Source organism: Physcomitrium patens, chromosome 26, assembly GCF_059467195.1.
Source record: "Physcomitrium patens ecotype Gransden chromosome 26, ASM5946719v1, whole genome shotgun sequence".
NCBI classification, from domain to species: Eukaryota; Viridiplantae; Streptophyta; class Bryopsida; order Funariales; family Funariaceae; genus Physcomitrium; species Physcomitrium patens.
This window is the reverse complement of record NC_143435.1, coordinates 2,506,711-2,520,537: the sequence shown is the minus strand read 5'-3', so window position 1 is coordinate 2,520,537 and position 13,827 is coordinate 2,506,711. Positions and strand designations below refer to the sequence as shown.

At 35.0% G+C, this 13,827-nt stretch overlaps 1 protein-coding gene across 2 annotated transcripts; it reads left to right on the top strand.

Moving 5' to 3' along the window:
• The first annotated feature begins 7,041 nt into the window (after positions 1-7,041).
• LOC112277778 (anaerobic nitrite reductase GLB0) lies at positions 7,042-9,575 on the top strand. 2 transcript variants are annotated; one of them, XM_024510489.3, is made up of 6 exons: positions 7,042-7,122; positions 7,292-7,368; positions 7,552-7,648; positions 7,806-7,920; positions 8,737-8,853; positions 9,002-9,575. In XM_024510489.3, the coding sequence occupies exons 2-6, from the start codon at positions 7,308-7,310 to the stop codon at positions 9,164-9,166; spliced, it is 555 nt and encodes a 184-aa protein (XP_024366257.1). In that variant the 5' UTR covers positions 7,042-7,122; positions 7,292-7,307; the 3' UTR covers positions 9,167-9,575. The 2 variants fall into 2 exon arrangements, with proteins under 2 accessions (XP_024366257.1, XP_024366258.1); XM_024510490.3 differs by having other exon boundaries at positions 7,243-7,368.
• Positions 9,576-13,827: the final 4,252 nt, after the last annotated feature.

The window sequence follows — 13,827 nt, the reverse complement described above, 5'->3', positions numbered from 1 at the left end:
TGATCAAAAAGTCTTGAAAACAAAGGTAGAGGATATTTATTCTTGATGATGATCTTATTGAGTCCTTGATAGTCCATATAAATCCACATAGATCTATCTTTTTTCTTCACAAATTAGACAAGAACCTCAGTTGGAGATTTAGAATGGCATATGAAATTCTTAGCCAAGTTCTCATCAATATACTCCTTGAGTGCAGCCAATTTGTTTTGTGATAGGTTATAGATTGGTCCAAATGGTGGTTGAGCTCTTTTATGAAGATTGATAAAACAATCATAAGCACAATGCTGTAGAAGAATGATTATATTTTACTTTTCAAAAATGTCTTAAAAATCTTAATATTGCCTAGGAATATTACTTAAAGTCTTTTTACCATTAAAAATAGGCATGGCATATAAATCAAAAGATAATCTTTTTTTTGTAATATGCATAAAAGCTCTCGCATCTATTAATAAAGATTTGGATATACTAAACTTATACATATTTCTACTTGACTAACAAAATTTTAGGTTAAAATATTAGAAAAATTAAGATTATAAGAAATCCAATCTATCTGAAGATTATATTTTTTAAACCAAGATAATCCTAAAATAATCAGATTAATCAAAGATCTTATTACATTAAATATTATTATGCTATTGTGATTTTTAATTGCTATATCCATAGGAACAGTCTCATGTATAACATCTCCAAAAGATATCAAATAACCATCTATGACTTCTACATGTATATATTTAGTTTTTTTGACTAATGATATTTCTTTTTTTTTGACAAAATCATTATCTATAAAATAAGTTGAAGCTCTTGAATCTAGTAAAGCTAAGACTTTTTGATTTTTTGATTACAAATAAACTTCTATTGTAAAACAAGTTAAACAATTTGAGGAGAGAATAGGACCTTTACTAAGAGTTATGCAAGATTTTAGGTACATAATTTGTATTGTAGCTATAAAAACTCATTTTTTGACATGTTGTCTTCTTTGGCAGCCATGCTTCTTGTTTTGTGGTTGTGTTGTTTCTTTGGATAATGTTGAGTAGTGTGTTTAGTTTTTCTACAATATAATCATAAGCCTTTTTAACGTTGTCAAGTTTTTTCCTACTCCGTGAGGGATTTAAAATCTATTATATCAATTTGCATTGATTTTGGCCTTAATAAATAAATTTTTGAAAACTTCGGAGCTTTCATCATTATTTGACTTATTATTCTCTAGCCAATTCTTTTTTCTTGACTTATTCTTGTCTACCCAAGTCAAATAATCGATTGTTGCATGTAATGGCTTGATCAATAAATTATTCTAAAGATTTTGTCTTTAACATTGTCAATAACAAATCTTTGATATTATCTTTTAAACCATATTGAAATTGATTCATGAGGGCTTTGTCATTCTAGTCCATGTTGCAAGTGAGGTTTTGGAATTCAGCAGCATGTATGGTAGTTGAATGTGATCTTTCTTATAAAGTTATGAACTAGATCTCTACTACTCTTTCTTAATCACTTTTTCCAAATGTGGCCATAAACACTTCTAGGAATGAATTCAAATCACAAAAGAGTCATGAATCCTTTTCTATTAAACATAAAAACCAAAAGAGAGCACTTCTTGATAGAAGTGCACCTATAAATCCAACTTGAGTAAATTCATCAAGATATTGGAAGGGATGCAACCTTAGATAAAGCTTGACTTATTGCAGAAATCCTCAAAATTTTGACCTTGTTCTATTAAACTTCTTAAGCATACTAATTCTTGTCTCCATTATACTTGTAGAAGCAAAACTCTCTCGATTTGATTAATAGGATGATCTACTTACTTCCTTCAATTATACAACTTCTTATCACAGACTTTGAACTTCTTCCATAGGTGTAGGAATAGTACCTCCATAATTTATGTTAAAAATACATGAGATTTTTATTCTTAGAGTGTTGACAAGCTCATGAAGAACTACAATAGTTACAAATCTATTCTTATTTCTACTAAGAATAGCATCCATAATCTTTCATTTTATAGATAATTCAAATAAATTCAAAAAATTAAATTAGAAGAGGATAATCTCCAATCTCTAGTATTAAATGAAAATTTTTACAAAAAAAGATAATAAACTTTCTTTTAGAAAAAGATTAGTGTTAAAAAACAAGATTGCTTTTATAAAGGTGGATAGTCTACAACTTTCAAAATACAACAATAGAAGTAGGATAATCCACTCACTTCTAAAACAAGACAAAAATAATAAGTTAGAACTCTTGTCAAACTATTGAAGATATGAATCTTGAAGAGAGAAATCCTCAATACACTCTTCTGTCACTAAATAAGACTAAAAAGTCATTCAAAGATGATATAATATTGAACTAGAATGGCTATTATTAAAAATAAAAAGATTAAAAAGACTTAAAACAAGACTAAGGACTAAAAAGGTATTGACAAGAGTGAATAAGGCTTCAATCTTACCTCCATATATACTCTTAACTAGGAGCTATGTGGCGATGTCTTATAAAACCTCCAAAATGTGTTGACTTTGTAAGACATGTATCTTAACTTACAAGGCAAGTTTTCTATATGTGCACCATATAGTTATCTTGTTTTGCAAGCTAACAACACATGGTTAATTTGTTGATCAAGTTTCTAATCTATTAATCAACTACAATCACATGTAAGTCAAAGTAGTATCTGTGAAGCTTCTAGGAAGCTTCTCTAGAAGATATTATGAAATTATTCTACTTTTATCTATTTTTACCTACTTCTACTTAATCTTATAGGTATTCACTAAAATATGTATATATATATCTATAATACTATAATACTTTTAAAAAGAAATTTTTTTATTTTTTATTTTTTAAAATTAAATTTAAATATTATATTATATTAGTCTCGATTTTTTTAATAGCTATATTATTTAAGTAATACAAGACTTTATGAGTTCAAAAAAATAAATAAATAAATAAATAAATAAATATTTTTTAGTATAAATAAAGATCTACAAGAAGATACAAGAACAAGATCAAAAGGTTTAAGTTGAGCCATATGGATTATGTTATTGAAACTAAGGATTTTTTTAATCTTAATTCATATATATATATATATATATATATATTTATTAGGTGCTAGGAAGCTCCTTGAGAAGTTTCTTTGATGCTCAAAGCAAAAGTTAGCTTCCAAGAATCATCTATGACTATTTAAGATTCACTTAATGACTTTTTCAATATTATTAAGAATCTTCTAGAATCTTCTTTTATTATATGTTTGTGACATATGATACATGTAATAAAATAGTTTTATTAAAAAATCTTTGCAGAATAACTATTGAAATTATCTTAAAGATATGAATTTAAATATTATCATCTCTCTAAATGTATATCTTATTCTTATGCTAAGAATTAAATTTACAAAAAATATAAAGTGAAATAATATATATATATATATATATATATATATATATATATATATATATATATATATATATATATATACAATATTATTTTGTTGTTGTGTTGTTTTGTGTTAATAAGCTCAATTGGAAGGATTTTATAATATACCTCAATTTATTCCTAAGCTATCTATCACAAACTTACTTATTCAATAAAATAACTATTGTAATTCTAACTAATTAGAAAAGAAAATCATTGAATAAATATATTATATACATGTATGACTTGCAGCTTTTAAAAACTAAGAGGTATTAATTTTAAACTTTTATAGCTATGATATAGTTTCAATCTATTGTAATATAAGATTTTATTTTGTATTTTAAAAAAATTAATAATCAAAAAAATATATTTAAATTTAAAATAACATAATATACTAATATACATTTATGTATACAAGCACCAATTAAATATGAAATCCTTCTCATTTTATGTTTTAGAACTTAAAAATGTATTGAATTAGCTAAATGTATAATATGAAGGCAAAGATCAACCACAATGCAAACAATATCAAATGAAACTTCATGTATAATATTATTTTTTGTAAGCTACAAAATTTCTATTCACAAAAGGTAATACATGATCCTCAAATCAAATATCAAATACCTACAGTGACAAACAAAATCGAGTACAAAATCTGAACACTCATAGTTCATTGATCCTTCCAATTGACACATAAGTCAATTGATAGAATTACTTTTTTATTGTGTGTATTCATCCAGTCCTCTACATGGATGAAAAATCTCATTATCATTTGAGGTAGGGTTTATGAGAAAAGTGTTGTAGAAGCACACAGACGTGCGTACTAAGTTTTGGTTGATTCTTCTTACTGAATTTTGAAATTTCAATGTACATTCCTTGTTGCAAGATTTGAGGGAATTTTTTGTTTGTTGTATTGTTCTTATTGTGTAGTATCTATAGTGAAAGTTGATTTGTCAATTGTATCTCTATGCCTCGGTTGTGTGAATCATTGAAGCACCAAGCATTGGTGCAGCTTAGGAGTGGTGTTTCTACAAGAAAAGTTGCAGACTCACTTGGAATGAGTCAATCTTTAGTAGCTCATCTGAGAAAGGAGATTAGTGGTGAAATAGAAAAGCAAAGAGGAGGACGTCCAAAGGTTTTAGGAGAGCAAGAGAAGCGACTTGGTGTGTACCTTATCACTACTGGTTGTCTCAAAACGGCAAGTGTAGCTACAAAACAACTTCAAGAAAAAACAGGTAAACACTTCTCAGACATCACCTTGAGGTGTGGTTTGAGAGAAGCTGGTTTGGGTGCTTGTGTGCAACAAAAGAAGCCTCTACTTGCCAAAAGACATGTTCTTGCAAGATTGAGTTTTGCTCATAAATACAAAAATTGGACCGTTGATGATTGGAGACAAGTTATTTTCAGTGATGAGACAAAGATTAACCTAATCAACTCAGATGGTAGGTCTTGGTGTTGGTTGAGAGAAGGAGAACAACCTGGACCTAAACATGTTAGTCAAACTGTCAAACATGGTGGTGGTTCAATTATGATTTGGGATTGTATGACTGCTTTTGGGCCGGGTGCTTGGTATCAAATTGAAGGTAGAATGGAGCAACACTTGTACAAAAAAAATTTAGAAACCTACTTGCAAAGTACCACACAGAATTACAACTTAGATCCTACTAAGGTGGTTTTTCAACATAATAATGATCCCAAACATACGGCAAAAAGTATTCAGTTTTGGCTCTCTTCATAGCCATTTTAGCTCCTTCGATGGCCAGCTCAATCTCTAGATTTGAATCCAATGGAACATTTTTGGGCCCTTCTCAAACAGCGTTTAAGCCAAGTCACTCCAAGGCCAAGAGGTGTTCAAGAATTTTAGGAGAATGTTTGTAGTATTTATCCTAGTTTTGATGCAAAAGATTGTGAGAAACTATACAAAAGTATGCCAAGAAGGATTTCAGCTGTTTTGGAAGCAAAAGGTTATTGGACTAAATATTGAAGTTTGAAGATTTTCTTTGAACAATACTGAGTACAAGACATAGTTGTTGATTTGACTTTGTAGAAGGATGTTTAGTTATCAATTTGATGTGCAACTTTGTACATGTGTACAAGACTGTGTTTATTATTCCATGTAACTTTCAGATTTATAAAGCAATCATTGAAATTTCTGTAATTGCTCTTGAAAGTTGGCACTTCAGATTTTGTACTCGGTTTTGTTTGTCACTTTACATCTCAAAACGAAACATCAACACCCAAAAAATATATATATAAATATATAAATATATATATATTGAAAAAAGAAAACACGAAAAGAGAATCCAAATGCACATATTCCGAACAACTCCTGAAAGTTCGCCCACACTATTAATATAACGCTTGATTCCCCAAGTGTCATGTGGACACCACACTCCAAACAACTTGATCGGCACGTGCCCAACTAGCACTCTGTGATTTAAAGTCCAAAGCACAAATTTTCAGCAAAAGCATGAAACAAACTAAACTTATCCCCATGAAACTTTAGCATTAATGAGGGTCTTGTGGAGGCACAGTTCCGAGTGCTTTCCAGTAGGGGACTAAATTTGCCGCCGGACAATGGCACTTTTGGCAGGGTCACCCTCGAAAGTTTAAAGGAGATCCTACGATTGGGTGGCTTCTTGCTGATTATGAAAGGTCAACGGCTTGGCGCCCCGCCGGGTTTTATTAATAGTTTCTATCTTTCTTTTTTAGTGCTTTGTAAAGTTGACTTATTTGCCACTTTGCCATAATCTGTTCATGGTCGAAAGTGCTGTACCTGCCGGATCTGAGCATGAATTTCCTCCGCCCATGGACGATTCATGGATGCTTAATCTCAGGCTCACCATCACCCCGGATGTTATCCACGACCTGTCAACTTGCTCTCGAGTCTGCTCTGATAAGCGCCTGATAACCGGTTGTAAAGTTGTTCTTTCTACCTTCGTTAACCTGCAGGAGTTGGGTTTTTCGTATGTGTAAAAAACAGATAAAAAAGTGGATTACCATTTCTTAAAGATGGGACTGTTGAGTCTACGGTGGCTAGGGTGGGTTTGGGAATTTGTCGTGGGAAACATTCGACACCTGAGAAGATGTGATGGATGGGATGTGGTAGGAAAGTGAGGTTTTACCAGTGTGGTTGAAGTGGCTAGAACTGGGTAGGTTCGTGGTTTGAGAGAGTGTGCTCAGCGGGTTTCACATCGTGAGTTCAGAGATGTCTAGATTTTGCCGTTTTTGGTTTCGCTTGATCTGGGCTGTAAGTCATGGTTTCAGTAATTGTGTGGGGCGGGGTGGGGGATAGGGAATGAATTCTGTTGAAGGATGCCAATCGTGGAAATTTTAGTGAAGGACATGCTGTACAGCTTCCGGATGGGGCAACCGAGAGAGACTCGAAAGTTTAGGGCTCGTGCCCTCTCTAGTGGAAGTGGCAGCTAGGCCTCGTCCAGATTCTGCCCTGGATCCGAAATGGAATCAAGGAAGTGCGTCACTAGTCGATTGATGTGAGGGACTGGAGATATGTGTCATACACATGCCATACGATGCCCGGCAATTGCGCAATATAACAGTGCCGGTGCGGGATATCTGCGACACCCAGTTACTGGTATCGCATATAAAGACTCGTCAGGAGTGGTGAAGATATCGACGCACTCTCCACACACGCTCTCAGTTGTTCTTGGCCAATGTCCTCAGTAGACCTGCCGAAAGTGGGCTTGAGCTTCGGTGCTGTCACGTAAGGTAGGGTACTGTGGACGTTGTCCTTTCTGTCGTGAGATTGAGCATAGTTTTCTCATGGTTTGATGAGTGGTTCTCATTCCAAAGTGCGTGTGACACAAACAGTGGCATGTTTGCTTCCAGGCTGTGTTAAGCAGAGAATACTAAATTTCTGTGCTTTGGTCGTGGTTAGTCTAGAAGAACCTACAATGGCATCATCGATTGGCGCCGCACCAGTTTCCGTTGCGCCAGAAACTGCACATGGTGCTGGTAAGCACGGCGCCGCATTTGCTCAGCTCCATATTTCGCCGTCACCATTACCCCCAGTTTTCTTAGGAAGTTCTGCTTGGGAATAGAAGCGCGGCTGAGTATCTTAGAAGCTGTTTTGGTGTCCCAATCTCGATTGAAGAACCTTTCTGTAACTAATCATTTGTAACCGTGAATTCGTTGCAGAGAAGGTTTACTCCAAGGAGAGCGTGGCCCTGGTGAAGCAGTCTTGGGAGCTTCTAAAAGTGGACGCACAAGCAAACGCCGTCGCTTTCTTCAAAGAGTAAATACATCTCACATTCCGATATTGTCGTGACTGGCTGTAGCTCGAGTTTTAGTGGATCTGCCTGTCGCAGATGTGATGGGCAGTGGTGCTCGTGTTACTGCCAATAGAGTCGTTTCCTGTCTTTCGTGAGGTGCTAAGTTGGTGGCATCATCAGGGTATTCGAGATTGCACCAGCAGCCAAGGGGTTCTTCTCCTTCATGCAGGACACCAGCATCCCCTTCGAGGATAACCCCAAAGTGAAATTCCATGCTCTTCAGGTCTTCAAGTTGGTAAGCACTGAGAATCCTAAATTCCAACTCCCTGAGTTTTGAGAAACGTCTGCACAGCTATTGTTATCCGTTACCTAGATGCAGGTATATGTTTTGAGATTATAACTAAGAACATCCTGTCAGGGTGGCCGTAACAACATTCTTCCTTCATCACGCGCATGCCCAGTTTTAGGTACAGTGATGGACCACGTTTGGGCCCTGTGCTCTTTGCCTTGCCTGTGATTAAACAAGCAATTCTTTAGAGCGATCGTGTAAAGGAAATAGTTACAGTCATTCTCAGGGGATCTGACAGATGGTAGAGCTGTGTTCGACCAGTACATCCGGCTGCATGACGAGTGTCTGGCATGCTCATAGAGCTTGGTTGTCCTTTTAATTTTCTTCGTTGAAGACTTGAATCTAAAACTTATTTTCGTCCTAATCATTCAGTTTAATTGCTCATACCAACAATAAGGTCTTTTTCTATACGTCATTCAAGGGTTTACAATCTAGTTGTGATTAGATGGAACCTATATCTTGATAACATGGATCAACTGAGTAATTTCCGGCAGATAAGCATCATTTTGAAACTTACGGAAACCATTCATTACGTTATTCCACTTCAGTCATTCGTTATATCCCTCGTGATCTTTGCCCGTCCTCATCAACGTGATGTTTCGCCCAACCTCGGTTATCAGTTCTTGGCTAAATTACTTTGTGAAAACTTAAGAATGAAGTCCCAAGAACCGACTTGAATACCGGAAATCGGCATGCTTCTAAAGTAGTAAGCCAGACTTGAACTTTAAATTTAGGGCTCCTTACACTTCTTAATGGATTCAGACAGGGGACGCGGCGGCGCAACTCGGAGAGAAAGGCGCATACGAGCTTCTCCAGTCTCGTCTTCACAGTCTGGCCGCCAAGCATCTCAGTAAGGGAGTTCAAGATGCTCATTTCGAGGTAAGATCCCTGCCTCATGCCATTAACTTGACCCCGGTCATCTGCACATGCTTCCAGCGATGCTCATTCCCAATTCCGACAGGCGTAGACGAACATTTCTAATACGTGAAATGTAAATGGAAAATTAACCCATGATCGGTTATACCAGGTGGTAAAAGAGGCTTTGCTGCGGACGATCGCGGCAGGCTTGCCAGACCTCTGGTCCCCCGCATTGAAACAGGCATGGGCCGATGCCTACGACGCACTTGCCACCACTCTCAAGAATGAAATGCACGCTCAAGCCGCCGCGGCAGCAGCTAAATCTCATACTTGACATCCCCATCTCCGCAAAGGCCCTCGGCCTGGTAACTATATCCATTTGTTAGATATGAACTGCACGACTGAAACGTCTAGTGCTTCCGTCTAGCTGCAGGTCTGTACCCTCGGAGTTGCTGCATAACGTAGAAAACTGTAAATAACTACAGTTTGTAAAGTTGGTTTTTTGTTGAACATCTCTTCCAAGCATCACGTGTGGCCCTCAATCAGAAAAGCTTCCTCTGAAATCCACTGATAAATATTCTCAAAATGCTCAGTTCCAAAGTTCAGAGATTGTTGGTAGCGTGTCCTGCTTTTTCACTGTTGGATACTTCCATGTTACCAGTCAACGCCTCCTTCTTTTCATAAGCTGAATATTTGTATTTCTACTGTTGAAGAAAAATATTAAATTCAAGACACTTTGCAAATGTTGGAAAGAGTGCACAAGAGAAGTAGACTATGATTCTTGCTCATCTTCCTATTTATTCACAGCAGATATGATTCTGTACCGTATCTTCTGCTTGAGCAAGGTTCTTATTTAATAGATTGGACCTAAGCGCATATTCTGTTCGACGCAATTACTTACTGTCCTACGATAATTTGATCTGATGTCGGACACAATTCCAAGTAATCCCAATTCTGTTTCGATTATCTTACAAAAATTTGCGTACGCACCAACTGAAGACAATGTCTTTCTCGTAAGGAAATGAAAACTACCCTTCAACTGTTCGAATTGTTCTAATGTAAAAATAATAATAATCTTCTTAGCATCATTTCAAATTGTTACAACTTGGTGTCGCCAAATTTACATTTGCTAGATATTAATTTACTAAATGACAATCAAACAATATTAACATAATACAAAATTAATCCAAATTCATATCCAACACAATTACACCTAATAGCTGCAAGTTTCCGAAAAATCAAAACAGCTTCAAGTCTTCAAAAAAAACAGGACACACAACACTGTGATCTACTTCCCATAAGGGCCTTGAAACTACCTCCACAATGTCCATACTCTTTAAGTTGAGGTAGTCAATTTGTTTATGTAATATGTGCTTTAAAAAGTATGATATAATAATGGTTTGGGAATAGTGCTCTGGGGGAAAAATTCTGTAGCTATTGAACCGTACCGATGAAGTACATGAAGCTCTACCATTTGACCCAAATACCCCACTGGGGTCAATGTGAAAAGTAGTAACAAACGTGTACTTGCTTTTGGAACGGATTTGCACCCTCGTAGACGCAATGATATGCTAGGGTAACGTAGTATTACGTTCTTTGGCTATTAGTCTGAGTTTCTCTCTGTGGAGCCTAGTCAAGAGAATTAGGTCTAGTCTGTTCTGTTGTTACTAAAATTGACTTCAGTTGCAGAACCCTCGTCGGATTCTGTCGCGAGTGCGTGTCTATATCATGGTTGTCCATGTTTTCAAGTTTCTCATACCACTCTTGCCTACTTTTATATGCACTATCAATTATCTGAAATAGATCATCGTCTATTATATATGTGATTGCCATTGTTGCGTAAATGTGGAGCTGGAAATCTGGAGCTGTTGCGGTTTGGTGTCGATGTGTGTATTGCTGAAGGCGTTGGCATAAGGTGGGAGTTTCTTTGCTTCTTTGTCCATGTGTGATTATTTTCCTAGTGCAGTCTTGTTTGATTTATGCAAAGAGTTGTTATATGTCACGCTATAGTATCTCCTCGCTTGGTGTAAAGCTGTGCGCAAGGTCTTCTTGTTCGAGGCTGCAATGAGGAGTGTCTCCAGAAGGGTTTGAGGATTGTTGTGGGTGGTAGCTTGTTGCATTTTGAACACTGATCTGATTGCTATGGAGGTGTCGCGGTAGATCTTCGGAAAGCAACTGCATGGAGGGAACTAATTGCTAAGCTGGTTCCTTTATTGTCACCTTTGCAAAAACTTTGTTGGGGGTCCATATGTCCATGAATAGAGTGAGGGATCTCTATAGGACCTAGTTCTAGCTGCTGAAACAAGAGAGTAGGGCCGACGAGCATAATTGGTTATATTTTGACCACGTGATGGTGATGTGAAGGCACTCCCAGAACGCATGTAGTATTATTTTGATAGAATCATTGTTGTAGAGGGAGTAGTGACCGTTCTTTTGCATCACTTGTCGTCATGCTCCTACTAGGATTCTGCCCACAAATACTAACCATTGCATGGCAAAGACTTTCTTTGGGAGCCACGGATGCCAAAGGTTGTAGTAGAACTATTTTTGTTGGTTGTTCATGAAGTTGTGTCGTCGTAGGATTTCCTTGCCTTTAAATGATATTGCAATGGATTTATTTTGGTGTTTGTATCCACATTTAGTAGTGCAATTGAAAAGCATGGTGTTGAAGAAGGCCCATTGTCTCTTTCAAGTATAGTCTGCTGAATCTAGTGGGAGTTGGCACATGGATTTGTCACTTGTAAGCTAGAGTGTATGTTTTGTTTGTAAGGGATTGTAGTCTTTAAATATTCCATTTGCTCCCATATGTGACATAATGCACACTTATTAGACTTTAATTTTTTTGAGGAATATTGAACTTTTTATATTCGACTTCTTATTTTTTGAAGGTATTAATGATGTACTTGTCTCCTTATAATATAGTATTTTTAATTTTGAGTATATAGAAGATTTTTACAATAGAACTATAAATATTAGTTATCCACCATTCTATAGTTGTGTATGATTGAGCTTCTCTTCGGTGCTACAATATGATATCTAGAAGTTTTGTGAGTTGTGTGTTTGTCCTTCTATTCTCCATGTAATGGTGCAAGATTTCCAAATTGTGCCAAGTTTTTGTAATAGTGACTGAGATGTTCTTGCAAGTTCTTATATTCTTTCTTGTCCATAGGTAATAGTTGTTTGAGGTATGATGTCCTCGTATAATATCATTGTATGCTTGTAGTAAGATATTGCTATAAATTGGTTGATGTGTGATTTCATCTAAGTAGCAAGGAATAATTTGTTATAAATCGGCTTAAATGTATTACTATTTTTGGCATATGTTATTCCATAAATGAGAGCCCTTGTTGGTTATAGTAAACTTGGAGCCCATTTATCAATGTAAACTAGGATACTAGACTCTAGTCCTATGAAATTGAATTTTTGTAATTAAATATAGAAGAAGGATCTTTCAAAGTTGAAGTCATGGAGCCATGCTTTTTGCTACTAGTTTTGTGAGAAGAGTACGAGTTTATAATTCAAAATCAAAAACTTTCTCTCTTTCTTATGCCAAAGGTTGGATTGTGGTGTTCTAGTGAATCTTAACATATGTAGTTCTTATGATGATGCCAAACCATAGGTAGTTTTGTACTAGTACCTTGATTTGTTTGAAGACTTTGGATACTATGTATGCAAAAGAGGCTATGTACTATATGGAGGCTAGGATTACTCCATTGATAATCATAGTTCTTCTTGTAAGTGAGAGTTTTTTGGGCCTCCACTCGATGAGTTGTACAATAACTTATTGAATTACTTTGATTTTGTTCTCATTTGATGACATATGAAATCCAATCAAAAATTGTAAGTATTGTACTATTGTTCTTGGTCTTATCTAGTTGAGACCTTGTTGTTGTTTTCATATGAAATCTTTTGTTTTCTATGATACCCAGATTGCCATTGTTTTATGACAATTGATATTTCTTTTTAAAATTTAGTAATAGTTTCCTATTCTATTCATTGCTCTCTTTAGGTTGATGGAATCTCCTTTTAGAAATAAAGAGGTGTTATCAATAACTATAGAGTTGGAGTGGCAAGATTCATCAAAAAATATTTACTTGTTTGTACTATTATTTTCATCATTTAGCATATAACCAAGGACGTCTACAGTAAATAGAAAAAGATAGGGAGCTAAGAGAGAGCCTTGTCTTACTGAACTATCTGATTTGAATTATTGTCCGTGTTTACCATTGATTGTTATCAAGGCTACAACTTATATGTTAAGAGCTATAACCCATTGGATCCATTTTAATGAGAAGCCTATTTATTTCATAGTATCTTTTAGAGAAATCCAATTACTATTATCATATGTTTTTTTGAAGTTTAAAAGCATTAATACTAAGTCTTGTTGCCTTTCTTCTACCTAAATCATTGCTTCAATAGCAAAAAAGACATTATCAAATATAAATTTCTCTCTTGCAAATCTTATTTATGATCTACTTATCTATTTAGATACGTTTGGTATTAGGCGATTAACTAAAACCTTTCCTATAATCTTATAAATAGTATTAAATAGAGAGATTATATAGTAATTAATAATTAAGAATATATCCCATACTTTAGATATTAAAATAATCTTGTTTGTATTAAGCTTTGTAGAAAGATTGCTTTGATTGAAACTTCTTTATATAATATCACTATGTCTTTACGCACATCTTCTTAGCATGCTTGGAAGAATTTAGAAGGTATCATATCAATTTTGGATGCTTTTTTTCTTGAGAGTCTTAATGTGCTTGTTTTTATTTTTGCTTTTGTAATCTCTCTCTAATTCTATATTTTATTCTTGTGTTATTAGTCTAGGCATACTTTTGAAGTGTTGTTTTTGAACTTTAGTATTATCTTCTATTGAACTGTCTTTAATATATAAATGTTTATTGTATTCTTGGGCATAGTTGGCCATGTCCCATTGATACTTGAAGATATGGCTATCAACATTGAATTCTCTTATGTAAATCTTCT